Below are 24218 nucleotides of genomic sequence, written 5' to 3'. Positions count from 1 at the left end.
TTTACCTCCCTTGCTCCCCTTCTCTTCTCACAGAGGCCTCATCCCGTCTCCGAGGAAGACGAACCGGCACCTAAGGAGAAGAAGCCTCGTCCCAAACCCAAGGCGAACGTCAACAAGGAGGCGGTCGAGGAAGAGGAGGAAGAGGTCGAGGCTCCCAAGGTAAGCTGTATCTTTTCTCCCTCCTTTCGAAACTGAACTAACATCTCACCTCCCATTGCTTTCCCTCTCCAGGCCGTCAAAGCCAAACCAGCCAAAGTCTCCAAGCCCAAACCCACTCCCGCCGTCGACGAACCTGCCTCTCCCGTCGCCTCCTCTTCCAAACCCGTCAAGAAACCCAAGGTCGATGCCGATCCCCTTCCCGAAAAGAAGGCCAAAGTCATCAAGAGGAAAGCTGCCGTCGAGGAATCCGACGAGGTTTCGAAACCAACGAAGACGGTCGCAAAGTCGAAACTCCCCGCCGCCGCTGCCATCGAGGAGGTCGACGACGGAACGACGGATTCGCCTGTGAAGGAGAAGAAGAAGAAGAGGAAGCTTGGGAACGCTGGGGGTGCGGCGAAAGAGTTCAGTTGGGCTCAGGACGACGTGAGTGTCGTCTAGTCTTTTCTTACTCACTCTTCCCTCGAGGTCTCAGAAACTGATCCTGAATTATGCCTCTCTCTCTCTCTCTCTCTCTCTTTCGTTCAAACTCAGTCCACGGGAGGCTTCCCTATCAACCTCAGCCCCATCAAGGGAGCTCACGCGCCTTTGCCTTCGAGACTCCGTTGAGCTACACGTCGTCCTTCGTTTCGTTTTGTTCTCGCTCTCTTCTTCTCCTGGGTTTCATCAATTCGTCTCGGTTCGACTTTTTTTTTTCCCGTTCTCTTTACGTATGTCGTCTTCTCCAATACCTCGGTCTGCGATGTTTTTCCCTCTCCTTGAAGTCAGTCTCCTGGGGAAGGAAGAGGAAGAAAAACCGGGCATCGTTAAGCAAATCGAGAGGGAGAGGTCGTTAAAAGTTAGGGCTAGGTAAGGCAAGGGAGAGTGGGAGAACAAGGAGCGAGAGTGGGAAATAAAGAGAGAGAGAGTAAACCGAAGGACTGTGGAAGGAAAGGAAGGCAAAGAAGAGAACGACGCATCCGAAATCGAAACGAAACGAGATTCACAGTCTAGACTTGATGACGAGGGACAGATCGAGAATGCTGGAGATAAGGAGATGGATGGGGAATAGACTACCGTTTCTGGATCATCCTGAGTTGGAGAGCTCCCCACGCGATGACTCGCCACGCGATGGTCTGAACGAGGGACGAAACCGAGAGGAGGAAGGTCAGCTCGTGCGTTCATAGAAGGAAAGATAGAGACAGCTTGAAGTGAAGTAGACGAGGGGGAGAGAGACGTACGGTAGCGACCATGATCCCCATGAACTTTGCCGTATCAAGATCCACAAACCCAAGGGACGTGAGGAGTTCGTTCCCTGAAGTCGCAACGCAGGCTCCGGACGAGATGGATTCGGCGTCGCAGTTGAACTGAAAAGACACGGCGAAAGGAAAATCACAGAGAGGTGAGTAAAGGTGTCGAGAAAGGGGAAGGTAAAGGAAGAGGGAGCGAAGGGAGACAAGAACTTACGACGAGGTTTCGACACTCGTTGATGAATTGAACCTTCGAAGCGGGTTTGATGGGCGTGATCCAGGCGATACCAGCGAGCCAGTCGGGGACGGAGAGAGAGATGATCTGGAAGAAGGACAAGGACGAGTGGGGCAGTAGGAAGGGGAGGAGGTCAGGGATTGATGGGACGCGTCGTGACGAAGGAGTCGGGTTGAGAAGGGAGGAGGGAAGAGGAGACTTACTCCGGAGATCTGAGAAGGAGGGGATGGAGCCGAGGGATCAACGAACGAAGAAGAGGAGGTTGTCAGTGAAGAGGAGACGAACGAAGAACGAAGTGAAGAGGAGAGGAGGTTCGACGCACCTGGCACAAAACGGCGAGAACGGTGGATACGAGAGAGACGGCGAGTCCCATTTCAGTTGCGAAGGAAGCGAAGCAGATGGCGATGGACTGGAGGGAGTAGTAGAGGTGGATGGGGTCAGCGAGAGTCGAAAGAAATCGAGAAAGAAAGCGAGCGTGAAAACTCACCTCTCCGAACGACAGAAGACTCCAGATGGAGATGGCGAACTCAAAGTCTGCGATAGAACGAGTAGGTATATGTCGGCACTGCTTCGTCCTGGGGAGGAAAAGATCTCAACTCACAGATTCGCACCGAAGTCTGCATCCCAACCCCTACGTGCATGATCAAACTGTAAAGGAAGGCAGCCATGACGGTCATCGAGAGGTCGAAGAGGGTGTAGGCTGTCAAGCTGCATAGAAGAAGGCGAAATCAGCTCGAAGCTCGTCTTGTTTTGATTGTAGAGATACCCACTCACAATGTCGCCGCCGAGTAAGCAGCGCTCGAGGAGTATTCGTGGAAAAAGAGATCTCGGTCTTGAGGGAAGATCGCGATTCCGTTTAGCAGTCCAACGAAGGGGAGGGCATTGGCATTCTCAAGCGTCACACCTTCGTTAAACAGTTATAGAGGAGGTATAGAGGAATGGAGGACGAGGCGGTAAAGAGGACGAGACGGTGAGCTCGAGTCGAAGCGAGTTGTTTCGAAGTGCTCGAGAGTAGGAATCGACGAACCAATCCTATCCTGAGCACCGGCGGGTCCCTTAGTCAAGCGAGTGTAGAAGAGGATGAAGAGAGCGGCAAGGAGGGGTGCCTGGGCGAGACGATTCCAGAAAGCCTGACGGACGCGTCGAGGAGAAACACGAGATCAGTTCGGCCCAACTCGACATCGGAGAGCAGAGACTCACCTCTCGTTGCCGATAAAGATTGAGCACCATCCTCTGGAGAACCACCGGCATGGAGATATGAAACGCTGTGAAAGAGTTGCGAGGGAGGTTGAGCCCGGTTCCACTCGACGCGTCGTTTCGAGACTCGTCCAACTCCTCAGCCTTCGAGCCATGATCTCGCCAGGCCTGGATGAGACCAGACACTCTCGTCTGAGATGCTTCCTCCCTTCCTGGTCGAGAGTCGACGGATACGATGTCGAGGATGTGGCTGGAAGAGCAAGAAGTTTTCAGCGAGGGCCGAGAAGAAAGCGGGAAGGGGAGAGTGCTCACTCGGCAGGATCTTTGTAGTCGTACGAGGAGATTGGGGTCAGTTTGTAAGCGATTGAAAGATGTAAGGGAGGGCCGCGAGCTCACTGAACCATTCCGAGGGAAGAGGGTAGCCCTGAGCTTCGAAGTAAGGCGTTGAGTCCGAGTTTCGACCCGAAAAGACGACGTGACCTCCTTTCGCAAGGACGCAGAGGTTGTCGAACGCTGAGAGATAAATCGAGACGGTAAGCGAGGAGTCGCAGCTGAAGAGAGAGTGTTCCTTACCTGCAACGATGTCAGAACGAGGTTGGTGGATTGTGGCTGAAGGCAGAAGATAACAAAGCGTCAGACGCGTCGAATCAAAGGCCAGGGAAGAGAAGAGTCGAACTCACCGATAACCGTTCGCCCCGTTTTAGCGATGTCCGATAAGCACTGCATAACATTCTGGGCGATGAAAGAATCGAGCCCAGAGGTGGGCTGCACGGCAAAAAGGAGAGGGATCAGCGGTTCGAGAACGAAGGCCGCGACGAGAGGAGAACGAAGGGCTTACTTCGTCGACGACAAGGATGCTTGGATCGTTGATGAGCTGAACGGCAAGACTGAGACGTCGTTTCTCTCCTCCAGAGATACCTGGGGTCAAAGGAATCGATACGAGGTCAGATCTCAGCGAGGGACGGTGGGAGAGCGAGGAAGACGCGCTCACCTTTCACGAGAGCTCCTCCGACCAGGACGTCGGCACAATCCTTGAGACCGAGCATGAGCAGAACCCTAAAAGATAGTGAAATGAGCTCAGCAGCTGACCAAGAAGGGGTAAGGTCTGCTCGAGCAGTACTCACTCTTCGGCACGAGCTTCCTTCTTCTTTCGATCCATCGACTCGGGAAGCCTCAGAAGAGCTGCATAGCGAAGAGTTTCGCGTACCGTCAAGCCACTGTAAAGGGAGAACAAGTCAGCGAAGGATTTCGAAGGGTAGAGCTCTGAGATACTGACGAAAGATGGTAATCGTCGTCCTGTTCGACGAAAGCGATGGACGACTTGATGTCCTTCGGAGCTGCTTCTCCGTTGAAGGCCATCGAACCTTCGAGCTTGAACGAAGAGAAGGTTCCTGGGTTCATGTCTCGATGGGCGAGAAGCTGTAAGATCGTCGATTTACCCGCTCCAGACGGTCCCTAGAGAACGAAACGAGGAGGAAGGTCGGTGATGGAACGAAGAGAAGGCGGACGAAGGCTGCTCACGATGATGGCAGAAACCTCGCCTGGAAGACAAGATTAATGTCAGCTCGTGTCTCGGGAGATGGTTGGACGAGAGACTCACCAGACGGGAAGTACGCAGAGACGTCGCTGAGGATGATCTTCTCGGCAGCGTTGAAGAAAGGGCGAAGGCTTCGTCGAGACCATCTGAAGGTGAGATGATGGATCTGTAGCGGAAAACAGTTAAGTTCGAGAAAAGCTGGAGAGGATTCGAAAGGAAGAAGCAGAAGGTCCTCACAGCAACGTCGATTCGAGCTCTCGGAAAGTCTGAGCCGTCCGAAGAACAAAGTCAGCACGTCGTTCGAGAGCAGACAACGATCGTTCTGCACTGACCGAGTTCACCCGTAACAGTAGACTCCTTCCCACTTCGGCCTGTACCAGCCTTTCCGGCGACTCGGACTCCTCCGGGATGGTAGAACTGCAGGAGAAGGATGGCGAGGAAGAACTCGACGAGGAAGAGACCCAGAAGTCCAGCGAACCACACTCCTATGTTCGTGTTGAGGTCGATTCCGAGCCCAAAGAGGATTTTGTTTCCGTCGCACTGGTTCCTCGCATCTCCGGTGACTCCCTCACAAGCGAAGAGTCGATCCTTGAGGAGGGTGGGAGCGATCGCTCGGTAGGCGTAAAACTGAGGAGCGATCCACCTGACCCATTTAACCCAGGGGGGAACGTTGGTGAGGACGAATCCAGCTGAAAGAGTTTGAAAGAGACTCAGTGCGTTCTGTTAGTGGTCAAGAAGGGACGAAAGGGAGGTCAGCGCCTCCTTGCGTCCGATCGAATGCAAAGGGACGCGTCGAGAGAGACGAACGCAGATGATGCTAGCTTGAGCGAAATTTCTCTGGAGGGAATAAAGCATGACGAGTCAGATGTGCCTAGAAGAGCGTCTGCGCATGGGATAGGGAGCTTGAAAAGACGAAGACTCACGACGATGCTGGCCGAGAAAAGTGCCAGCCCCATGGTAGCCCACTGAGTGGCCACAGCAGCAGCAAACATGGTGAATAGCGAGGTAGCATAAGCATCTGGTCGAAGATTCCCCATAGCGAAAAGGATGATGGTGCTGAGGAACGAAGGAAGCAGGGAAAAAAGAGAAGAGGAGAAGGCAATCAGCGACTTGCTCGACGACGTGCAAGATCAAAGAAGCGGACACACTAGATTCCAGGGGTGAGAATGGAGGGGACGAGGATAGCGATGAACTCGGAGACGACGTAGGGCACCACAGACTGTGGGCGAGGAAGGAGGCGAAGGAAGTCAGCACGCGTTTTCCGTCGACGCGCTCGTTCTCTTTTTACTCACGTAGAGGTTGTCCTCGTTCTCTCGGTCAAAGATAACGAGAGCTTGGCAGTACGAAAAGATCCAGTAGACTTGAGTGAGGTAGCTGAATGGGAAGGAATGGGAGAAAGGACTCTTAGCTCGTTAAATGCAACGCGTCGGGGTCGAGCAGCTCTCGGTCTCTTGCACTCACAAGTATGCAGGTACGAATTGGAACGAGAGATTCTTGAGACTCTGAACATCCGCTGGAGTCTCTCCAAGCTGGAAGAACGTGAATCCCTAGAGAAGAAGAGCCGCGTCGAGACGAAACCAAGGTCAGCTCGAAGATCAATGGATTCGAGAGCTAGAGGGAGCAAAGGACCTACCAACAACACCCCGAGAACGACTGCCTGGATAGCGAAACCGATGAGCTGTCCGTAGTTTCTGTAGACGCTGAGATGGGATCTCTTGAGGAGAACCTTCGTCTGAAGAAGCCATCCCGGCCGACGACTGTCTCCTTTCGACTCCGAGAGCGGGTCCTCGAGTTGAGTGACTCCAGCCGGACGAGATCGAGAGCGAGAGAGGGAGAGATGTCGTTCGTTTTTGAGGTCGGAGGGGTTCGTCTTCTCGGAGAGCTGGGATTGCGAGCGAGGGGAGACCTTCCAGGCGGCGACGAGAGTGTTGACTCTATCTCGGGACACTTCTTCGAGCTGGGGATCTCGATTATCGACCGACGAGACATCGATGAGGAAATCTGGAAGAGACGAAGACGGGAAGGGTCAGTTTGACGGGCTCTCGAAAGTTGATCAGAACTCGAGGACGCGTCGAAGATTCACCCAGCGGATTCGTCCCCTTCTCAACATGAAACCCTCTCTCGGAGAACCAATCCAGACTTCCAGGCGTCTTCCCACTGTATACGACGTCTCCTTTGCTGAGGACGATGAGTCTATCGAGGAGAGCGAACGCGTCCGATCGAGGAGCATGTAGGGAGAGAACGACCGTTCGTCCTCGTTTGGCGAGTTGTCCGAGCGTTTGAAGAAGGAGATGCGAGGTGAAAGCGTCTAGACCGGTGGTAGGTCTGCCCAAAATGGTCAGTAAGCTTCGTGAGTCGAAATGGGGGAGATCTGAACTCACTCGTCGAGAATCAAAACGGAGGGCAAGGTGACCAAGACGCAACCGATGGAGAGTCGCCGACGCTCTCCCCCAGAGATTCCTTTACGAAGAGCTCCTCCGACGATGGTATCAGCAGCGTCCTTGAGTCCGAGTTCCTCGATAGTCTGCTGGACGATAGCCGTCCGCTCCTGATCCGACACGCTCCTGGGAAGTCGAAGGGCAGCAGCGAAGCTCAGTGTTTCTCGGACTGTTTCGAAACACAAAGGTCAGAAAATCTTCCGTCCTCTTCGGACGAACAGAAGAAAGACTCACCAGTGAGATGCGGCAGCAAGAAATCGTGCTGGCGAACGAAACCCAACACTCTCCCAACCTCCTTCCCTCCCACAGCAGCAGACACATACCCAGCACCGCTCTTCTCACCACTGCCCTTCGAAACCTGACCTCCGCATTCTCCTCCTGCAGGCGTAAAGAGCACATCCCCCTCCAAGATCGGCAAACTCGCTCCTAGTCTCCCTCCGATGCTGTTGAGCAACGTGGTCTTCCCACTCCCACTCCCTCCTACGATAGCGAGGACCTCTCCAGCTTCGCATCGACCTATGACGCCCCTGACAATGGTCCCAGCCACGATTGGTTCATTCTCGTCCTTGGGAGGGTGATCCTTTGAGTGACGAAGACGCGAAAGAAGCGAGCTCGATTTGGAGGGGACCGAGGAGGGAAGTCCGATCGTCAGGTTTTGGATGAGGAGGTTGTAGGGTTTGGGAGGAGGAATGGACAGGAGGAGGTTGTTGGTTGGTTCGTAGTCGGAGGAAGGGGGAGCATGACTCGTAGAAGGAGGAGGAGGAGGAAGGGAGGAGGAAAGGTCGAGCTCGTCTTCTCGTTGAGCTCGGCTGGTCAAAGTCGTTCCTTTCTCCGACGTTTGAGCTGGAGAAGATAGAACTTGGAGGGTGGATTGTGAAGGAGGATGAAGGTTGGAGTCTTCGGTAGAGGAACCGACAACGATATCGGGGGAGAAGCAGAAGGGAGAAGAAGGAGAAGGAAGAGTTGAGCTCAAGCTTGGGGAGAGAGCGAGGAAGGGGGTCGAATCGAGAGAGCCAAACAAACCTCTCTGGGAACTCCCTGCCATAGTTTGAGAGGTCGATGTTGAGCTGGTGGGTCCTGCACTCGTAGACATCCTCAGCGTTGGAGGGGAGCGAGGGTATACGAGAAGGAAGGGCCTTGGAGGCCTGTGGTCGTTGTTTAAGGGCTCTCTGAGACGCCTGAGTCTCCGAACAGACGCCTGCTGAGCCGAGAGAGGAAAGTGAAATATGAAGCTTTTCAAGCTTGAGCTGTACACGGTCACCATCCAGGAATCAGGATTAAGTTCCATTGATTAAGAAAAAAAACTCCACATGAACGAAAAAGGCTGAACGAAGGAAAGCTCCTCCGACTCGCGAAACACCACCACCTCCCCTTCCTCCCTTCCTTCCCAGCATCACATCCAGACTAGCTCATCGACTAACATCGGACTACCACTCCTCGAGCGCCTCTTTCTTCACTTCTTCCTTCACTCCTTTCGGTCTCAACGCACCCAACAAAGCACTCGTCTCCTCTCCCTCCCTCTTCACCGCTCTCAACTCCTCTCCATGACCGACCACAGGACCCTTGGAACGAGAGACGAAGGATTGAGGATGAGCGAATCGATCGGGAGTTCCGTTTCGGATGAGGGAGGACGGAAGCCAGGGCTTGGGCTTGGAGGAGGAGGAGCCGGAAGTCGAACGTGAGACGAGGTTCTTGAGGCGAGTCGAGGAGAAGAGTCGAGATCAGGATACGTCGAACGAAATCGTGATAAACCTACTCACCAGAGGGTTGATCGACTCGTTCTTGACCTCGACCTTAACTTTCCTCTTCGCGACCTCAGCGACGGTGGCTCTCTTCTTCGCGTCGTTCCCAACTCCTCCCTTCCCGTCGTTCGAGGAGGACCCGTCATCAAGAGCTGCATGTTTCCTCTTGGTCGACTGCTCGATGGGTTCTTCTTTGGACGCTGCTGATCTAGAGGAGGAGCTGGGCGAATCGATCTCGACGAGCCGAGAGGCAGAGGAGGTCGAGGGAGGAGAGGATGAAGAAGCAGACTTCGGGAATGGGATAGCTGCTCGAAGCTGTTTTGCAGCTCGTTCTTGATCGACAGGTGTGAAGTGGTCTAGGCGAGCTCGAAGGACGTCGCCGGTAGGGATCGAGCGGTTTGATGATTCGATCCGACGAGGCGGAGGAGGACGCTGCTGGGGAGCGGGAAGAGGAGGAGGACGACGAGGAGGAAGGTGCTGCTGACGTTGAACCTGAGGAGAAGGATGGTGCTGCTTGAAGTTGACAGGACCGTGGAAAACGTTCGAGGAGATGATGTATGCTGGGTCCTGATCCTGAATGAAGGTGACAGGACCGTGGAAGTGGTTCGAAGACATGTACGTTGGGTTCTGCAAGGAGGAGGGGAGCGGTGGAGGGAGTCGACGAGGTTGTCAGCTGCGAAGACGAAAAGAAGGGAGAGTTGGAGAGTCTCTCCAACCTGCAGGTGAGGAGTTCCACTTGTCATCTGGTCATGAAAGGGAGGAAACAAGAGAAAGGCAGGAGTCAGGCCAAAGAAACGAGAGGACGAGAGACCCGATGATCCGAGCTCACCTGGTTGTAGAAGGTCTGAGGGGCGTGATGATGATTGAAGCCTGGCGGGGAGAAGAAAGGAACTGTGAAAGTGTGCTGTACTGTTGGGAAACTGCTGAAACTCATGGCTTCGAGCGAGGAAAAGCAAGAGGGAAGGGAGGCGAGGAGATGAGAGGGAAGAGAGATTGAAAGTCAGCTTCGAAGCGTTGTAAGGCTCAGAGGAACCAAAGATTAGGCTCACAGAGAGTTTGAAGGCTTGATGCGAGGTGAAGGTTCTGGCTCTGCAAAGCTGAGAGTTGAGCTTCGAGCGATGAGATCTGAGAGAGACGAGGCGGGAGAAGCGGAGGAGGAGAGAAGAGGGCGTGCGTGAGCTTAGGCCCAGCTCCCGCCACAGCTCCAATCTACTTCACGACTATACAGCGTTGACTCACATAAGCTGCATCTTCTGGAGATCTCGGCATCTTGAGAAGATGTTGAAGTTTTGACTTGGGAGAAAGAAGGAGACTAGTGACGGTCGGGAGGGAACCAGCGAAATGATCAAGCTCGCGAATCGCAGGCTTCGACCTCCGACACCCAAACCTCCATCATCCTCAGAGTCGACTGATCAGAGTCCTCAAAAACACACCGCATACATACACTCCCAGAATGTCTTCCTCTCCTGAAGTGTAAGCATACATCTTCAGCTGGATCTTGGGCTCGTCCGGGAAGCAAAGCTCACGCTCTCATCTCCCTTCCCTCCTCCACAGCTTCCATCTCTCCAACGGTCCCATCACCGCCCACTCCTTCTCTCCTGATAGATCTCGTGAGTCTCCCTACCTGTGTTGCATTCCACTTCTTGCATACTGACTCTCGATCTGCTTCTGTTTCTGCAGAGGTCGTCGTCTGCGAGAACTCGAACGTTGCAAAGATCTACACTCGAACCGCCAACGGATTCGAGCTCTCGGACACCCTCGCTGAGGTTAGTAGCTCGCAGAATTCTCGTTGGGGCTCGATGGGACGTTCGGTATCCTTCTACCAGCAAATCTGAAGTTCCTGGGGTGGATGGGAGGCTGTAGAGCTCGACAAAGGAAGGAGATGGCCTCGTCACCAGCTCGCTCGCTTCCCTCCTTTCTTCCTTCTATACTGACTCCCTCCTCCGCTGTCCTTTTCCTCCTCTAGCACGACAAGATCATCACCTCCATCGACTGGGCCCCCAACACCAACAGGATCGTAACTTGCTCCCAAGATCGAAACGCCTACGTTTGGGCTCTCTCTGCCGAAGGAGTCTGGAAGCCCACCCTCGTTCTTCTCAGGATCAACAGAGCAGCTACCAGCGTCAAGTGGAGTCCTCAGGAGGACAAGTTCGCTGTAGCTTCAGGTGCTAGGTGAGTAGTCCGTCTTTTCTTGAGAAGCACGAAGGAAAGAATAGAGAGAGAGAGAGCTGATCGTCTGTGTTGAGCTCTCGTTCCCCTTCCTCTCCCTCCCTCCCTCAGAGTCATCGCCGTCTGTTCGTTCGATTCAGAGAACAACTGGTGGGTCGCCAAGCATCTCAAGAAGCCCATCCGATCTACCGTTCTCTCCATCGACTGGCACCCCAACAACATCCTTCTCGCCGCTGGAAGCGCCGACATGAAGGCCAGGGTCTTCTCCGCTTGGATCAAGGACATCGAGCCGAGGTTCGTTCCCTTTCTTGCCTCGAGAATGTTTCAGCTTTGAGCTGACTCTTCTTCCTACTTCTCAACTCTACAGGCCTCAGGGAAACATCTGGGGATCGAAGCTCCCCTTCAACGCTCTCTGCGGAGAGTGGGGGTCTCCTTCGGGAGGATGGGTCCACGACGTCGCTTTCTCGCCGAATGGAGACGCTTTCGCGTTCGTCAGTGAGTCTGCAACCTTTTCTTTTTCAAAGTGCGCGTCCCGAAATTCTGCTGATCGTTATTCTTTCCCTCCTTCAGGCCACGACTCGTCCGTCACCATCGTCTACCCCTCCGGACCCGACGCTCCTCCCACCGCCGTCCACACCGTTCGAACCACCACCCTTCCTTACGTGTCCCTCCTCTGGGTCTCACCTACCGCTCTCATCGCTGCTGGACACGACTGCCAACCCGTCCTCTTCTCCGGTTCAGCCGAGTCAGGATGGTCTCTGCTTCGATCCCTCGACGACCCTTCCTCCGGAACCGCGAAAGCAGGCATCCTCAAGCCCACTGCTTCCTCTGGTATCGGTCGACTCAACTCCGAGGCCTTCAACACCTTCCGATCTGCTGATTCGAGGGGTGGAAGTGGAGCTGGAGGAGGAAACGCTGGTGGGAACGGAGGAGCTGGAGGATCAGGCGCGACCGAGTTGGGAACGGTGCATCAGAACACGATCACCAAGGTCAAGGCGTACGAGGTTGATGGTCAGACGGGAGATGTGACCAAAGTTAGCACGAGTGGAGTCGATGGGAGGTTGGTTCTTTGGGAGGTTGGGAAGACGGAGGGAGGAGGAGGAGGAGGGATCGCGGGGAGGATGGGAAGGATGGGGATCTAGTGTCGTAGTAGTTTTTTTAGATTGGGAGGGAAGACGAGAGATAGGTACTGAATGCTTAACTGTAAAATTCTCCTTCGAAAGACGACGATAAGGAATGATCTTGACGGAGTCGGTCCAAACGAACCAAGCTCAACGTCTCCCTCCTTCCCCTCCGTCCAGCACCCTCTCTCCGACCACCCGCTCTCCAAGGTCCCATCCCATTCTTCATCTCCCAAGCCATCGTCCTTCCCGAGTAGGACACCTACAGGACTCGTATCTCGGACGGTTCAGCAGAGATCAGGATCGGAAGATCGCCCGACGTTTGAGAGCTTCATCTCTCCTTCCCTCCCTTCTTCGTCCTCTCCTTTCAACCACTCTCCCACCGCCCACCATGTCTCTACTTTCTAAGAGTCGACGTCTTCATCTTCCCTTCCCTTCGAGCCTAGGAAGACGTTCGATGAGCTCGAGGTTCCAATCAAAAGTCAGTCCATTTTCTCTTCCCCCTCTCTCCCTAAGATCGATTTCTCTTCCGACCACCTCTCACGCTTGCTGACCATCTTTCCTCACCTCCGTTCAGATCCTCACCGTACCCATGTCGGAAACCAAGCCGGAGGTCGATTCGGATCCACGTTTACATCTCATACCCCTCCGAACTCGCTTCCCAGCTCCCTCCTCCATCTCGCCTTCCCCTCTCCCCTCCGTCTCTTCGCCTTCGTCCACCTCCAACTTCACTTCCTCCACCCTCCTCGACGCCCTCACTCGAATAGAAACATCCTCCTCCACCTCCAACTCCAAATTCCTCTCCCTCGCTCGGCCACTCCTCTCCCAAATCTCCCATCTCGACCTCGACGACAAGGAGGCCACCGACGCCATCGTCCAACTCCTCTTCGCACGAGCAGGGAACGATCTAGATCTACTCTACGAGTTCTCAGATTGGCTCATCAGCGTCCCCACCAACCTTCCAGATACCGAAGAGTCGACCAATCCATCACGGCCTCGACAGGATCGTCTCGTTCATCGCACCCTTCGCCGACTCGTCGACTCCATCTGGGACCCATCCCCCGTCCCTCCCGCTTCCCAAATCTTCCGACGACTCCCAATCTCCTCCTTCCTCAACCTGATCGCCAAGCATCAATCCATCGTCGATTCCGTCTGGTCTCTCTCGTCCCTCCTCCCAACCCTCGTCGAGAAGCCGACGAAGGACTTCGTCGCGTCCACCACCGAACTCTGGCAGTTCCGAGGCGCCCCTCCTCCAGAAGTGGTGAGGCGGATGGAGAAGCTGAAGAACGGCCTGCTGGAGCGAACGAAGGAGGTGGAGAGAGGGTTGAGGGAAGTGGAGTGGACGCAGGAGGCGACGAAGAGTCCGAGGTTGTTGAGCTCGATGATGCAGGCTTACAACCGAGGAGGATCTCTCGAAGACGTGGAGAGAATTTGGAAGAGTCTCGAGGGTGTGGAAATGACGGAGACGCAGAGGGGAAGGATGAACAGCATCGTGAGTTGAAAGTTTTCTTTCCTTTCGCCGGGTCGACGAGTTTCACCGCGTCTGACCTGATCGCTTCCCTTTTTCTCTAGTACTTCGACGCTTGTGGATTTAAGTTTGTCTATTCTCTTCACCTTTGGGCCAAAGTATAGTGGAGTGCTCACCTCTTCCCGTTTCGTTCCTTCTTTCAGCGGAGCTCTCCCGTCCGCCGTCAGCGCTTTCAAAAACCTCTACGCTTCCTCTTCCTCGTCCAACCAACCCATCCCAGTCAACACTTGGCTCTCGTATCAAGAATCCCTCATCCGATGCGGAGCTTTCGACGACTACATCGCCTCCCTCCAACTTCAGCTCTCGTCGGACGCGTCCCTCGCTCCCTCTTCCCTTCACGTCGGACCCGTCACCGTGTCGATCAAGCTCGCCCACAAGCTCGCAGACTACCCCCATCTGTGTACTTTGAACGAGGTGGACGGAGAGATGGTAGAACACCTGAGGAGAAAGGTTCGGGAGGTTATCGGGGAAGAGAAGTGGGTGGAGGTCGAGAGGATTCTAACTCTGCGGGTTCAAGAGATTGAGATGCCGGAGATGGAGAAGGAGGAAGTTGGAACGGTGCTCGAGAGTATCCTTGGTGAGTCTGGGTCTATTTTCGGCCAATCCCGCACAGACGAACAGGGCTGATGGCCCTTTTCTCTTCTCGTCGCAGATCTCACGTCGGAACACGCGTCGACATCAACTGGACTCTCCGAATCTCCTCCCACCTCTCCTCCGACTACCTCTCGGCTCTCTCTCAGCAAACCGCACGACTCTCCTTCGCCAAAACCATTCGTCGGACGCCCTCTCCCTCCCCGACCTTCCTTTTCCAAACCTCCCTCCACTTCCTCCTCCTCTCCTCCCACCTCGTTCCCTCCCGACACCGTCGACGGAGTTCCCTTCGAGTCCTACATCCCTCGCTATCTTCCCTCACATTCGGATGGAGCAAACGTCGAGGAAGAGTGGGCCAGGCTGGAGCCAGAGGAGAGGGAGTTGGCGGAGATACACGCAAGGCTCTTCACAAGACGGATGGAAGGGGCAGAACCGCTACGGTCAAAAGAGAAGCTCCGTCTTGAACGGAGAAGGCAAGAGCTGATTGATCATCTTCTAAGAACCGTTGCTTCGTCGCGGGAAGTCCCGCAGGTCAGTCTCCTCCCTTTTTTCGACTTCGACTTCGACGCGACGCTCATCAATGTTTCCTTCTTCTTCTTCAATTCACAGGCTCGGAAGACGAAAAACATCGACACCTCTAATCACTCCTCGGCACCGTCTCCTCCTCCAACGCCTTCGCCATCCTAAAACCCTCCCTGATTCCCCTCATCGACCAACGACCCTCTTCCTACGTCAACACTCATCACGTTCTCACTCGATCGAACGCTGTAGGAATGAGGATAGACGACGTTTGGTTCAAGGGGATATTAGAGGGGGACTCGGTGAGGGGAGGGATTGGATGGGTCGAGAGAAGGGCAAGCACTGGGTTGCGAGAGACGCGTCGAGTTTTAGAAGATCGAAGATGAACGAGTGACTGTAATTGCAAGAAACTGAACGGCAGAGGGTAGACTGGGACCTCCAACATCCATCGAAGAGCCCGATAGCTTGAGACCAAGCTGATCGCACTGAGAACCATGGCGAGAGCACTGCAAGAGGGGGAGATACGACGCGGTCAGCTTTGCTCTTCTCCTTTCGGAGCCAGAGAGACCTATCTGTCAATATGAGAGATTCGGACTCTTTCGGAAGCGTAGAAGACTCCAGCCGCGAGGGCTGTAGTCAAGGGAAGAGAAACGAGGGTCAGGATCGGCTCGCTCAATTTCAGCAGATTCGCTCGTCGTTCTCTTCTCCTCCCTTTCTTCCCTCTCGACCATCAGCATCTCCCTTTTTCGGTTTCAATCGGATTTTCCCCTTCGGACGCTTGCTTTCATTGAAGCAAGCTCAGAATCCTCCTCCTCCTGAATGAGAAACAAGAGACGCGTCTCGGTTCGTTTTCTATTTCTCGTGTGCTCTCCCTTCGCTCCTCTTTCTTGTTTGAATCTCTTATCATGTTGCTTTTGTTCGTGTTCTGGACTATATACCTACTGTTTTCTTTATCTGCCGCTATAAAAACTCTAGCTACGAAGCAAACGAAATAAATCGACGTTGGGGAAAGAGACAGCAACATGTGAGCGACGACAAAAGTTCACGGGACGAAACGACTCGGATCACTATAGTAGGGAAAACCGCCCCGAGACGCAGCACGCATCACCACTCTCAGCTTCACAGCTCCTTCACCTTCTTCCTCCTCTTCATCCACGGGCCTTACTCTCGATCTTCTCGCTCGTCAACGAGAAAGGAAACGGAGCCAAGGAGGAACAAGAACGATCCGACGCGTCCGTCATCTCGTCCTCTTCGTTCGTCGCTCTTTCGCCGCTCGCTTTCGGGCCTGAACGCGTTGTTGCTGCGTTTTGAGAGCTCGTTCAAGCTGAGACCTCGAGCATACAGAGAAAGCGAAGAGCTTCTTCCCTAGACGATGGTGTCGCGTCGGCGTCGGATACTCCTCCTCCTTCGAAATCCGTCAAGCTTTCACCTCGACCGAACGGTGTAGGAGCGGAGATGGATGATGGGTGGTTGATAAACTTGACAGAGGGCTGGTTTGAGGAGGGGTGGAGGTGGAGAGAGAGGGGATGAGAAGTTCGAGATGTCGCTGGGGACGGAAAAACACGTCGAGTTTGCCTTCTTGATTAGTCTGGAAAGGTCGATCTCCTAAGTCTGGCCAGTGTATTTGAATGTTGTCCTAACATTTCTGCTTTCCCGATCGAGGTGGGAGGAAATAACACGGTGCGATTCCCAGGAGATTGGAACGGACGACTGAAACAACTTGGATCGAGAGATACTGAACGGCAGAAGAAAGAGTAGAGTATCTACCATCCCCATCGAAGAGCCAAAGAAGATGAGACTACGCTGACCGAGCTGATAGCCATGGCAAGGGCACTGCAAGAAGACAAAAGACGACGCGGCCAGCTTAGCATCTCCTCTTTCAGAGACCTCAATTTGACGACTCACCTCCAAACTGGAGCGAGCTTGACTCCACCAGCGGCGTAGAAGACTCCAGCGGCGAGGGCTGTAGTAAAGAAAGAAGAGGAAAGAAAAGTCAGGATCGTTCGAGAAACGAATCAAAGGTCGACGCGTCTGAGATCGACTCACGAAGACAAACGACGTTGAACACCAAAGCCCAAGCGAAATTGAGCTTCGTTCGATTGAAGACCCTTCGACTGATGTTGAGAAGCGCCGTAAGAGAGTCGAGGGACGAGTTGAGGAGAACGAAGTCGGCTGAAACGACCGAGACTTGAGAGCCGGATCCCATCGCGACTCTGCGAGAGAAGGAGGAGAGAAAGGTCAGCGAGTGCACTTGAAGAGGTGTCCAAAACTGAAGAGGGACTAACCCGACATCTGCAGCGGCAAGAGCTACCGAGTCGTTCAACCCGTCTCCAGCGAAGAGAACGAATCGATGGCCATTCGAACCTGATTTCGGAGTGAAGGACTTGGTCGCCTGGAGTTTCCTGATGTGATCGGCTTTCTCCTCGGGGAGGACTCCAGCGACAACGCAGTCCTCGTCGATTCCAACTGAGAGAACAGAATCCAAGGTCAGTGAATCAGACGCATCGAAGAGAGGAGTTGAGAAGTCAGAACTCACCTTGTCGAGCGACAGCTCTTGCCGTTGCGATGTTGTCTCCACTGAGCATCCAAACCTCCTTCCCCGACTCTCTGAGAGTAGTGACCGTGGCGAGAGCCTCCGGTCGAGGAGGATCGGCAATGGCGAACCTAGCACAAACGACGTATCCTCCGTTGGGCGAAGACGACGAGAGACTCTTGATTCCGACGAGGACGATCGACTTGGCTTCGTTCTTCCATCTCTCCACGAGTTCGACTTCCGTATCCTCAGGGGTGACGGCTCCGATTTGGGTCATGAAGGCCTCGTTTCCGATGCAGACCTCGAAGGTTTCCGTCGACAACGACGACGAGTCGGGGAGGGAGAGGACGAGAACTCCTTTGAGACCTCGACCGGTGATCTCCTCGCTCGATCCAGCTGTGACGTCGAGTTCCGAGGGGAAGGAGGAGATTTGCTCGGAGGCGAAGGCTCGAAGAGCGGTGGCGAGAGGATGGGAGGATTGCTCTTCGAGTTGGCGAACGGCGGAGAGGATGAAGTGAGATTGGGAGTGTTTCTCGTCGAAGTTGGAGGAGAGAGGGAAGGAGGAGATGTCGTGGTCGGTGACGGAGGGTTTTCCGGTCGTGAGCGTTCCGGTTCTGGTACGATTGGATTGGAAGGGAAGGGAGTCAGGGTGAGGACGAAAGAAAAGTGAGAAGAGGAAACGAACTCACTTGTCGAACGCGACGGTGTCGACCTTGGTTGCAGCTTGGAAAGCTGAACCTCCTCCCTGAGCGAGGACTCCCTTTTGAGCGGCAAGGCCGAGACCGACGGCTAATATGGGAGGTAAGAACAGAAGGGGAAGGTCAGGTTGAGCCGACGAACGAAGAAAGACCGACGCGTCGAACGGACCTGCAGCCGTTGGAGCAGCGAGTCCGATTCCACAAGGACAGGCGACTGGAAGAGAGCGGACCAAATATCAGTGAGAGCTGGAAGGCGCGATGGGAGATGGAGAGGCTGAACTTGCCGACCAACACTGCGATGAAGAATTCGAAGGCGAAGAAGACTCGATCTCCAGACGAAGGGTCGTCTCCTTTCCTGAGGGCCGAGTCCGAAAGGGTTCCAGAGAGAGTGAGAGACAGCCAGACGATGAGGACGACGAGGGCGAAGTAAACCTGGAACAAGAGCAAGAGCCAGAAGAGAAAAAGTGAGTCGAGGTGTAACGAGATATTCGAGACGAGAGCACATCGAAGGACTTACCACGATAGGGACGAAAACTCCCGTGACCCTTTCAGCCAGATACTCCACAGGACTCTTCTGACCCTGAGCCTCGCTCACAGCCCTGACAATCTTCTCGATCATCGTCTCGTCTCCCAATCTCTCCACCCTCACTACGATCGCTCCACTGAGGTTGACTGTTCCCGTCAGAACTTCGTCTCCTGGGTTCTTCTTCGCTGGCTTGGACTCTCCAGTAAGGGAGGATTCGTCGAAAGTGGTGGTTCCTCGAGCGATGGTTCCGTCGGTGGGAGGGAGGGAGCCGGGTTGGACGAGGATGAGATCGTTGATTTCGAGGTGGTCAACGGGGATGAGGAGAGTGGTGATGTTTCCTACTCCTGAGGCTATGGGAGACGGGTCGGTTGTCTCGGGTGACTTGGTATCGATGGAGCTGGAGGTGGTAGCGAGGGAGAGGCGGTTGTTGTTCGACGAAGGGGAGGGAGGAGAGGGATCGTCCGAGGTAATGAGGAGAGCTTTGTCGGGTCGAAGAGTACCGAGAAGAGCGACAGCATCTCCAGTCTGCAAGGGTAGGCAAAGTAATCGTCAGCTCGAAGGAAGAGAAGCGAGAGCAAAAGGGAAAGAGAAGCCACTCACCCTCGACTTTGCGTAGGCTTCGAGGACTCGACCGATGAGGATGAAGAAGATGAGGAACACGCTAGCATCGAACAGAGTCATCATTCTGAGAGGCAAGAGAGTGGAAGACGTCAGTTAAAAAGATCTCGAACGCATATTGTCTGGAACTGCACTCACTTCTCTTCTCCGACCTCCATCATCCCGTCCATCATCATCATGTCCCGGGGACTCGTCACGTCAACCGCCATCATCGCAACGCTCGAGAAGTAGGCCGTGGTAGTTGAAAGGACGACGAGGAGATCCATCGAGCCGAAGCTGAACATGGTCTTCCAGGTGAACGAGCGTTGAAGAGCGGGAGAGGTCGAGACGCGACGACGACGGCGAAGGTGAGGGAGAATGGATCGAAAGGCTCGTATGTAGAAGATCCTGCAGTGAAGGACCGTTGAGAGTACGTGTCAGAGAAGTATTAATCACAGTAGAGGAGAACAGCACTCACTTTCCAACCCCAAACTGAACAATCGTCGCAAAGACGAACAAAACGACCGTTCCCTTCCCAGCTCCTCCCCAGACTGGCGTCTCCCAGTAGATCCTGAACGGGTCGTCCTTCTTCATCAACGTCATTCCTACGATGGCGATCACGAAGGTTGGGATGGCGAGAGCGAAAGCTACGAGGAAGTGCATCAGGAGGACCTTTGCCTCCCTCGCTTGGATCTCTCTCGCTCGACTGGTGATGGAGGGAGGTTTGACGAGAGAAGCGCTGAAGGCTGGGTCGAGATCGGGTCCGAGGAGAGTGAGGAGGGTTCGGATGTTGGAGGTCGAGGATGGAGTGTAGGTGACGGTGGTGGTGGGAGACGAGAGCGTGATGGGAGTGAAGGATTTGACGAAGGAGGGAGGGAGGGAAGAGAGGGAAGAGTTGACCTTCTTGACGCATTGCTGGCAGAACATCCCTTCGACGGCGAGAGTGATGGTTCGATCCGAGACGGTGGCGGTGGAAGGGGTGTTTGTGAGAGGAGAGGAGGAGATGAAGGAGCAGTCGAAGCCAGCGTCCTCGATGATTTCGACGATGGAAGAGGTCGAGAGAGAGACGAGATGGGTGACGGTCGCGGAAGAGGTGAGGACGGAGACTTCCGAGTTGGAGATGGACGGATGAGCCGAGAGGAGTTGAGAGATGGAGGTGGTGCAGGCTCTGGATGAGAAGAAAGCAAAGAAGAGAGGTCAGTGGACGCGTCGAGACGAAGGAACGCAAAAACAGACGAAGCTCACGAGCAAGTCATCCCTCCTACCGCGAACCTGCTAATAACCCTCTTCTCCTGATTCTCCCTCTTCTCTGTTACCTCCTTCAACACCGACTCTCCCACCTTCCGCAACTCTCCTCCGTCCACCAGAGCCTTGCTCTCGACGACCTCAGCTCCGTAACCCGTATCCTCGATGACCTCCCTGACTCCCTCGGTCGAGAGGACGTTCGAATCGTACACGACGGTGGCTGAGTTGGCGAGAAGGTTGACGTTGGCTCGAATGACGGACGCTTGGGAGAGGAGAGAGTTGGTGATGGTTCCGGAGCAGGATCTGTTTGAGCGACGCGAGAGAAAGAGAGATGGATCAGCCCTTCAAGCTCTCGACGCGTCAAAACAAGAACAAATGTACTCACCCACAGAACATCCCTTCGACGCTGAAGACCGTCTCCAAGATCTTGGGCTTCCCAGGCTCCTCGACTCTCAGCTCGAGCTTCTCCTCCTCCGTCTTTGCCTCCTTTCCCTTTCCTTTCCCGACCACAACCTCCTCCGCTTCGTCCCTCTGACACTCCTCGCAAACCTCAACATGTCTCCTTCTCCTTTCCCTTCGCTCCTTCTCCTTCCTTCCCACAGTTCCAGTCCATCGCTCGAGCCATCCCGTCGACTCGACTCGTCGCGACGCATGTCCGTGTCCCTCCTCTCCAGAGTCCCGTCGAGCCTCGAGCTTCCCAGGCTTGATAGGAGAGATCCTCTCGACGTCGAATCCTGCTTCTCGGATAAGAGCTTCGAGGTCTTGGATGAAGGATTCCTTGGACGAGGACGGCGACGGGGTGTTGGTGGTGGATGAGTTGGAGGAGAAGGAGGGAGCGAGACGAAAGGCGACCTTGTGAGTGAGGTACGAGATCGAGAGGTCGTAGAGCTGAGGAGTAGACGAGGAGGATGCTGAGAAGGGTTCGAGGATGGCGGTGATGTGGGAGACGCAAGAAGGGCAGTCTGGGAAGAGGAGAGGGAGGGAAGGAGGTTCGTTGGTCAGCTTGAGCTCACAGATTCTTCCTCCTGCTCTCACTGCTGTCGAGCCTAAGCCATCATACTCACGAGCGTTGGGGACTGTAAGATATCATGTAGAAGAGTCAGCGGCGAGCCCTTCGAAGAATGGATGGAGAAGCTTGGGAGGGAGGGAGGGAAGGAAGGTGCGAGCTCACCGAACAAGACAACCTCGTCTTCATCTCCTGCTCTGCCAGAGTCTTTGGATTTCGTTCGCTTAAAGTCCATAGCAAGATGATGTAGAGTTCTCTTTAGAATGCGATGCTGGTGGTTGAAGGTCAGAAAGGACCTCCAGGGCGAGAAAAAGAGACGCCAAGTTGAGGGACTTCGAGAATCGACAGGTCGAGGCGATCAGTCCGAGGCGAGAACAGACCAATCAGGAGGTCTTTCGGAGCTTGAAAATCAGTACGACACGTCTTGTTCTAATAGAGGGTGAGAACTAGTTTCAAACAGCGTCGCGAGAAGATTTGCCTCGAATGGGCGAGGAGAGAGTCGGCGGCCAAAAGGACTGTCGACGCGAGCTCATCCAGCTCGATCGTCAGTTTGCCTTTCTTTCCTCCAATGTTCAGCAGCTCTCGCTACCGTACTCTCCGATATGAAACGCTTCTATCTCGAGAGTGCCCAGCTACACTTCCGCCATCGAAGGCTGTCATCTCGTCGCTCCTTCGCTCTCAGCCAGCGCCCCTCCATCCCAACCCCTCCCATCCCGCCCACGCCCCCTCTTCCTGCATACCGACTGAGTCAAAATTCAGAAACATTATAAACAAGGACCAGAACAACTAGACTTATCTACTCGAAGATTTGAAAGGCGAAAGCGGTCGTTGCGTCCCTTCCCCTCCCCTCTCCTCCCTTTCCTTCTCCATGTACCCATACAGATCCCTTCCCAGCGCTGCGCATCTACTCGTCGTCCTCCTCAGAGTTGATGAAGTCGCAGTACTCGTAGGACCAGTACCTAGAATGGAAGAGAAGAGACGAAGAGACGAACGTCAGCGACGCGACGATTCGAGACTTTCGAAGTGTTGGAAACTCACCACTGGTGACCCATAACCTTGAGGGTAAGAGCGGGGGAGATGACTGAATCGTTTCGGAAAAGAAGAGGAGTGCGAGGTCAGCGAACGAAACGGGTTCGAAAACGAAAAGCGCGTCGTCGTTCCCCTCCCCTCGACCCCCCTTCCTTTCGAGTCCCTCCTTCCACCGATAACAAAAGATGACGATACGTACCCTCGTCCATGAGGTAGAGAAGACGGAAGGAGGGGAAAGCCACGGCGACTATAAAGCAAGAAACCGAAGGGGTCGTTAGCGAAACACGTCGACGGGGCGGAAGGTCCATGAAACGCGTCCTCGAGGGCTGAACGGGAACTCACTCAGGACGAAAGCGGGAGTGATGGTCCAGATAAGCTCGATGAGAGTTCCCTGATCAGATCCGAAAGCAAACACGTCGTCAGTACTGAGATACAACGAGCGAAGGAGAATCGGGAGGAGCCGCGACGTCGTGAGAGAAATCTCCCTCCAGGCCCACCCCAACTCCAAGAACGAACGACCGAGTACTCACGTGGTTGAGGTACTTGGAAGAGATGGGGTTCTTGCTGATCCTGAATCGGTAGAGGATGGCTCCCATGGCGTAGACGACTCCAACCATGATGGCGACGACGAAGTACATGACGGCGTTGTGAAGCTCAGTGATACCCTCCATGGTGACGGAGGCACCGTCCTGGAAGCCGTACTGCCATGGTTCCGGTGCATCCAAGTTGATCATTCCAAGTCCAGGGAGGGCCTGAGGGAGGAGGGAAGGGAAGGGAGGGAGGAGGAGGAAGGAGGGAGGGACCGAGTTGGAGAGAATCGAGGTGAGGTTGGAGGAAGTTGAGGTGGTGGTGAGTGGTGGAAGAAAGTTGGGAGAGGTAGGTAGTAATGTTGGTCGATTGAAAAAAGAGAAACATAGGAGGGAGTAGGGAGGGAGGAAAGAAAGAAGGTTGTTTGGTGATCAGCTCGAAGAGGGAAAGGGGAGGGCTGAAAGAGCTGCTGGCTTTTGGAACGTACGGAGTAAGCGATCTGGTTCAACTTGGATCCAACGACCGAGTTGGAAGGGACTCCCTTGAGGAGCTGGGCGAGAGCCTACAACAAACCGAAAAAAGGAAAGAAGGAGGAGAGGGAGAGCGTTCAGCTTCGGAAGGAGAAGGAGAAGAAAGCGAGAAAGAGGGCTGATCATCCCGAGCCAACGTACCTTCTGGTTGACCTTAGCGTTCTGAACCGAGTTGGTGGAAGAGTTGAAGATCTCCTCAACCGAAGCAAGTCGGGTGGCGAGAGCCTAACAAGAAGAGAAGGAACCAAGGAAAGGGTCAGCCCATTTGGAGAGTCGGAAGGCGGGAGGTCGAGCTCCCTTCTCCATCGTTTGAAACTGACCTGGTTTCCAGCAACCTCGACCTTAGCAGACTGAAGAGCCTTGCTAACGTTGGATCTGCTCAAAGACTGCGATACGAAACAAAAGAGGAAGAAGGGCGAAAGAGATGGAGTCAGCGTCCAATCGGGAAGGAATCGTATGCCTCCCCTTTCTTCCTCTTCCTCTCTCTCTCCCTATCTTCCGCCTCTTATCTCCTTCTTCCTCTACAAGCCTCCCAGCACTCTACCGACCGTTCTTCTTCCACAACAACGACGATATAAAGGGAAGCAAGGTAGGAACGAACCTTGAAAGCCGAAGCGGAGAGGAGGGAGGAAGGGGAAGGGGAGGCCTTGAGAGGAGAAGAGGTAGAGGCGAATCGAACAGCAGGAGCGATGATGGTTCGTCGAGCGATGGCGGCACCCGAAGATCGAGCGATAAGAGGAGCGAACACCATTTGGAAGATCGAAGGGAACGGAAGAGGGAGGAAGAAGAGGGAAGTGGCCGTTTGTAGGACCTGTCTCCTTCAGCGCCCGGAGAGCTTCTTTTGAAGGAGGAAGAGGAGTTTTATCTTTTTTATTGTGTTTCGTCGGTTGGATGATGGGCGTCTGGTATAGAAGAGGGGACTGGAGGACTGGTGTAGAAATACTTCGAAGCGAGATGTTTTTTTTACAATATTGGGGTTGGTTTGAAGGAGGGAGGTTGAAACGAGCGTTGATCTGCGTCGCGTCTGAGATGTTTTCCTCTTTCTCTCGTTCCCTCTCCCTCGA

The 24218-nt window shown here is 54.3% G+C and overlaps 8 protein-coding genes across 8 annotated transcripts; 2 read left to right on the top strand and 6 right to left on the bottom strand.

The window, feature by feature from the left end:
• Positions 1–928: 928 nt before the first annotated feature.
• Positions 929–8010, bottom strand: BDY24DRAFT_365670 (uncharacterized protein). Its single transcript, XM_076637937.1, has 32 exons — positions 7816–8010; positions 7027–7689; positions 6736–6961; positions 6438–6679; positions 5988–6355; positions 5816–5901; positions 5647–5728; positions 5503–5573; positions 5278–5410; positions 5162–5191; positions 4687–5074; positions 4592–4620; positions 4414–4520; positions 4339–4354; positions 4094–4272; positions 3942–4034; positions 3809–3873; positions 3656–3735; positions 3498–3582; positions 3391–3426; positions 3214–3330; positions 3130–3139; positions 2821–3067; positions 2648–2750; positions 2395–2524; positions 2222–2328; positions 2108–2154; positions 1943–2029; positions 1824–1832; positions 1603–1707; positions 1377–1502; positions 929–1271 (listed from the first exon to the last, which is right to left on the bottom strand). The coding sequence occupies exons 1-32, from the start codon at positions 7883–7885 to the stop codon at positions 1209–1211; spliced, it is 4200 nt and encodes a 1399-aa protein (XP_076493738.1). The 5' UTR covers positions 7886–8010; the 3' UTR covers positions 929–1208.
• Positions 8011–8063: 53 nt separating this feature from the next.
• BDY24DRAFT_399492 (uncharacterized protein) lies at positions 8064–9852 on the bottom strand. Its single transcript, XM_076641836.1, has 6 exons — positions 9774–9852; positions 9584–9659; positions 9364–9470; positions 9251–9277; positions 8553–9161; positions 8064–8483 (listed from the first exon to the last, which is right to left on the bottom strand). Exons 1-6 carry the CDS (start codon positions 9801–9803, stop codon positions 8220–8222), a joined length of 1113 nt encoding a protein of 370 aa, XP_076493737.1. The 5' UTR covers positions 9804–9852; the 3' UTR covers positions 8064–8219.
• A 135-nt stretch (positions 9853–9987) lies between these two features.
• Positions 9988–11845, top strand: ARC40 (Arc40p; the record flags this gene model as incomplete). The annotated part of the gene is made up of 7 exons (XM_076644047.1): positions 9988–10007; positions 10089–10144; positions 10215–10300; positions 10501–10706; positions 10815–10997; positions 11071–11198; positions 11274–11845. 7 exons carry the CDS (start codon positions 9988–9990, stop codon positions 11843–11845), a joined length of 1251 nt encoding a protein of 416 aa, XP_076493736.1.
• Positions 11762–14170, top strand: BDY24DRAFT_176153 (uncharacterized protein). Its single transcript, XM_076636291.1, has 4 exons — positions 11762–12305; positions 12402–13316; positions 13397–13419; positions 13496–14170. The coding sequence occupies exons 1-4, from the start codon at positions 11940–11942 to the stop codon at positions 13977–13979; spliced, it is 1788 nt and encodes a 595-aa protein (XP_076493735.1). The 5' UTR covers positions 11762–11939; the 3' UTR covers positions 13980–14170.
• Positions 14171–16161: 1991 nt separating this feature from the next.
• On the bottom strand, positions 16162–20152 carry BDY24DRAFT_399474 (E1-E2 ATPase-domain-containing protein). Its single transcript, XM_076641835.1, has 12 exons — positions 19295–20152; positions 18976–19224; positions 18820–18904; positions 18211–18744; positions 17978–18125; positions 17863–17907; positions 17685–17784; positions 16999–17609; positions 16748–16928; positions 16509–16675; positions 16368–16425; positions 16162–16295 (listed from the first exon to the last, which is right to left on the bottom strand). The coding sequence occupies exons 1-12, from the start codon at positions 19741–19743 to the stop codon at positions 16226–16228; spliced, it is 2697 nt and encodes an 898-aa protein (XP_076493734.1). The 5' UTR covers positions 19744–20152; the 3' UTR covers positions 16162–16225.
• Positions 20153–20257: 105 nt separating this feature from the next.
• Positions 20258–21406, bottom strand: BDY24DRAFT_176060 (uncharacterized protein). The gene is made up of 3 exons (XM_076636289.1): positions 21233–21406; positions 21126–21137; positions 20258–21023 (listed from the first exon to the last, which is right to left on the bottom strand). Exons 1-3 carry the CDS (start codon positions 21300–21302, stop codon positions 20443–20445), a joined length of 663 nt encoding a protein of 220 aa, XP_076493733.1. The 5' UTR covers positions 21303–21406; the 3' UTR covers positions 20258–20442.
• Positions 21407–21971: 565 nt separating this feature from the next.
• On the bottom strand, positions 21972–22830 carry BDY24DRAFT_343958 (cytochrome C oxidase subunit II, transmembrane domain-containing protein; the record flags this gene model as incomplete). Its single annotated transcript, XM_076637536.1, has 5 exons — positions 21972–22026; positions 22106–22148; positions 22296–22343; positions 22439–22487; positions 22627–22830. The coding sequence occupies 5 exons, from the start codon at positions 22828–22830 to the stop codon at positions 21972–21974; spliced, it is 399 nt and encodes a 132-aa protein (XP_076493732.1).
• Positions 22782–23960, bottom strand: BDY24DRAFT_399470 (uncharacterized protein). The gene is made up of 4 exons (XM_076641834.1): positions 23756–23960; positions 23296–23540; positions 23112–23186; positions 22782–22848 (listed from the first exon to the last, which is right to left on the bottom strand). The coding sequence occupies exons 1-3, from the start codon at positions 23903–23905 to the stop codon at positions 23129–23131; spliced, it is 453 nt and encodes a 150-aa protein (XP_076493731.1). The 5' UTR covers positions 23906–23960; the 3' UTR covers positions 22782–22848; positions 23112–23128.
• Positions 23961–24218: the final 258 nt, after the last annotated feature.

The sequence above is a fragment of the Mrakia frigida genome, assembly GCF_051309035.1.
Source record: "Mrakia frigida strain ATCC 22029 unplaced genomic scaffold BDY24scaffold_32, whole genome shotgun sequence".
NCBI classification, from domain to species: Eukaryota; Fungi; Basidiomycota; class Tremellomycetes; order Cystofilobasidiales; family Mrakiaceae; genus Mrakia; species Mrakia frigida.
Note: the sequence above shows the minus strand (reverse complement) of the source record. Positions and strands in the feature narration are given on the sequence as shown.

Coding starts and splice junctions, on each gene's coding strand:
- BDY24DRAFT_365670 (XM_076637937.1), bottom strand. CDS start 7,885: ATGTCTACGAGTGCAGGACCCACCAGCTCAACATCGACCTCTCAAACT. Junction 3,874..3,941: donor AAGGAAGCTCGTGCCGAAGA/GTGAGTACTGCT, acceptor ACTATCTTTTAG/GGTTCTGCTCATGCTCGGTC. Junction 2,329..2,394: donor GCTTACTCGGCGGCGACATT/GTGAGTGGGTAT, acceptor TCTTCTATGCAG/CTTGACAGCCTACACCCTCT.
- BDY24DRAFT_399492 (XM_076641836.1), bottom strand. CDS start 9,803: ATGCCGAGATCTCCAGAAGATGCAGCTTAT. Junction 9,471..9,583: donor ATCAAGCCTTCAAACTCTCT/GTGAGCCTAATC, acceptor CCTCGCTCGAAG/CCATGAGTTTCAGCAGTTTC. Junction 9,278..9,363: donor CTCAGACCTTCTACAACCAG/GTGAGCTCGGAT, acceptor TTTCATGACCAG/ATGACAAGTGGAACTCCTCA.
- BDY24DRAFT_176153 (XM_076636291.1), top strand. CDS start 11,940: ATGATCTTGACGGAGTCGGTCCAAACGAACCAAGCTCAACGTCTCCCT. Junction 13,317..13,396: donor GGGGAAGGATGAACAGCATC/GTGAGTTGAAAG, acceptor CTTTTTCTCTAG/TACTTCGACGCTTGTGGATT. Junction 13,420..13,495: donor TTCGACGCTTGTGGATTTAA/GTTTGTCTATTC, acceptor TCCTTCTTTCAG/CGGAGCTCTCCCGTCCGCCG.
- BDY24DRAFT_399474 (XM_076641835.1), bottom strand. CDS start 19,743: ATGTTCTGCCAGCAATGCGTCAAGAAGGTCAACTCTTCCCTCTCTTCC. Junction 18,745..18,819: donor AAGCCTACGCAAAGTCGAGG/GTGAGTGGCTTC, acceptor CTACCCTTGCAG/ACTGGAGATGCTGTCGCTCT. Junction 17,785..17,862: donor CGCTGCTCCAACGGCTGCAG/GTCCGTTCGACG, acceptor CTCCCATATTAG/CCGTCGGTCTCGGCCTTGCC.
- BDY24DRAFT_176060 (XM_076636289.1), bottom strand. CDS start 21,302: ATGGACTTTAAGCGAACGAAATCCAAAGACTCTGGCAGAGCAGGAGAT.
- BDY24DRAFT_399470 (XM_076641834.1), bottom strand. CDS start 23,905: ATGGTGTTCGCTCCTCTTATCGCTCGATCTTCGGGTGCCGCCATCGCT. Junction 23,541..23,755: donor TCTCCGCTTCGGCTTTCAAG/GTTCGTTCCTAC, acceptor TTCGTATCGCAG/TCTTTGAGCAGATCCAACGT. Junction 23,187..23,295: donor ACGCTAAGGTCAACCAGAAG/GTACGTTGGCTC, acceptor GGTTTGTTGTAG/GCTCTCGCCCAGCTCCTCAA.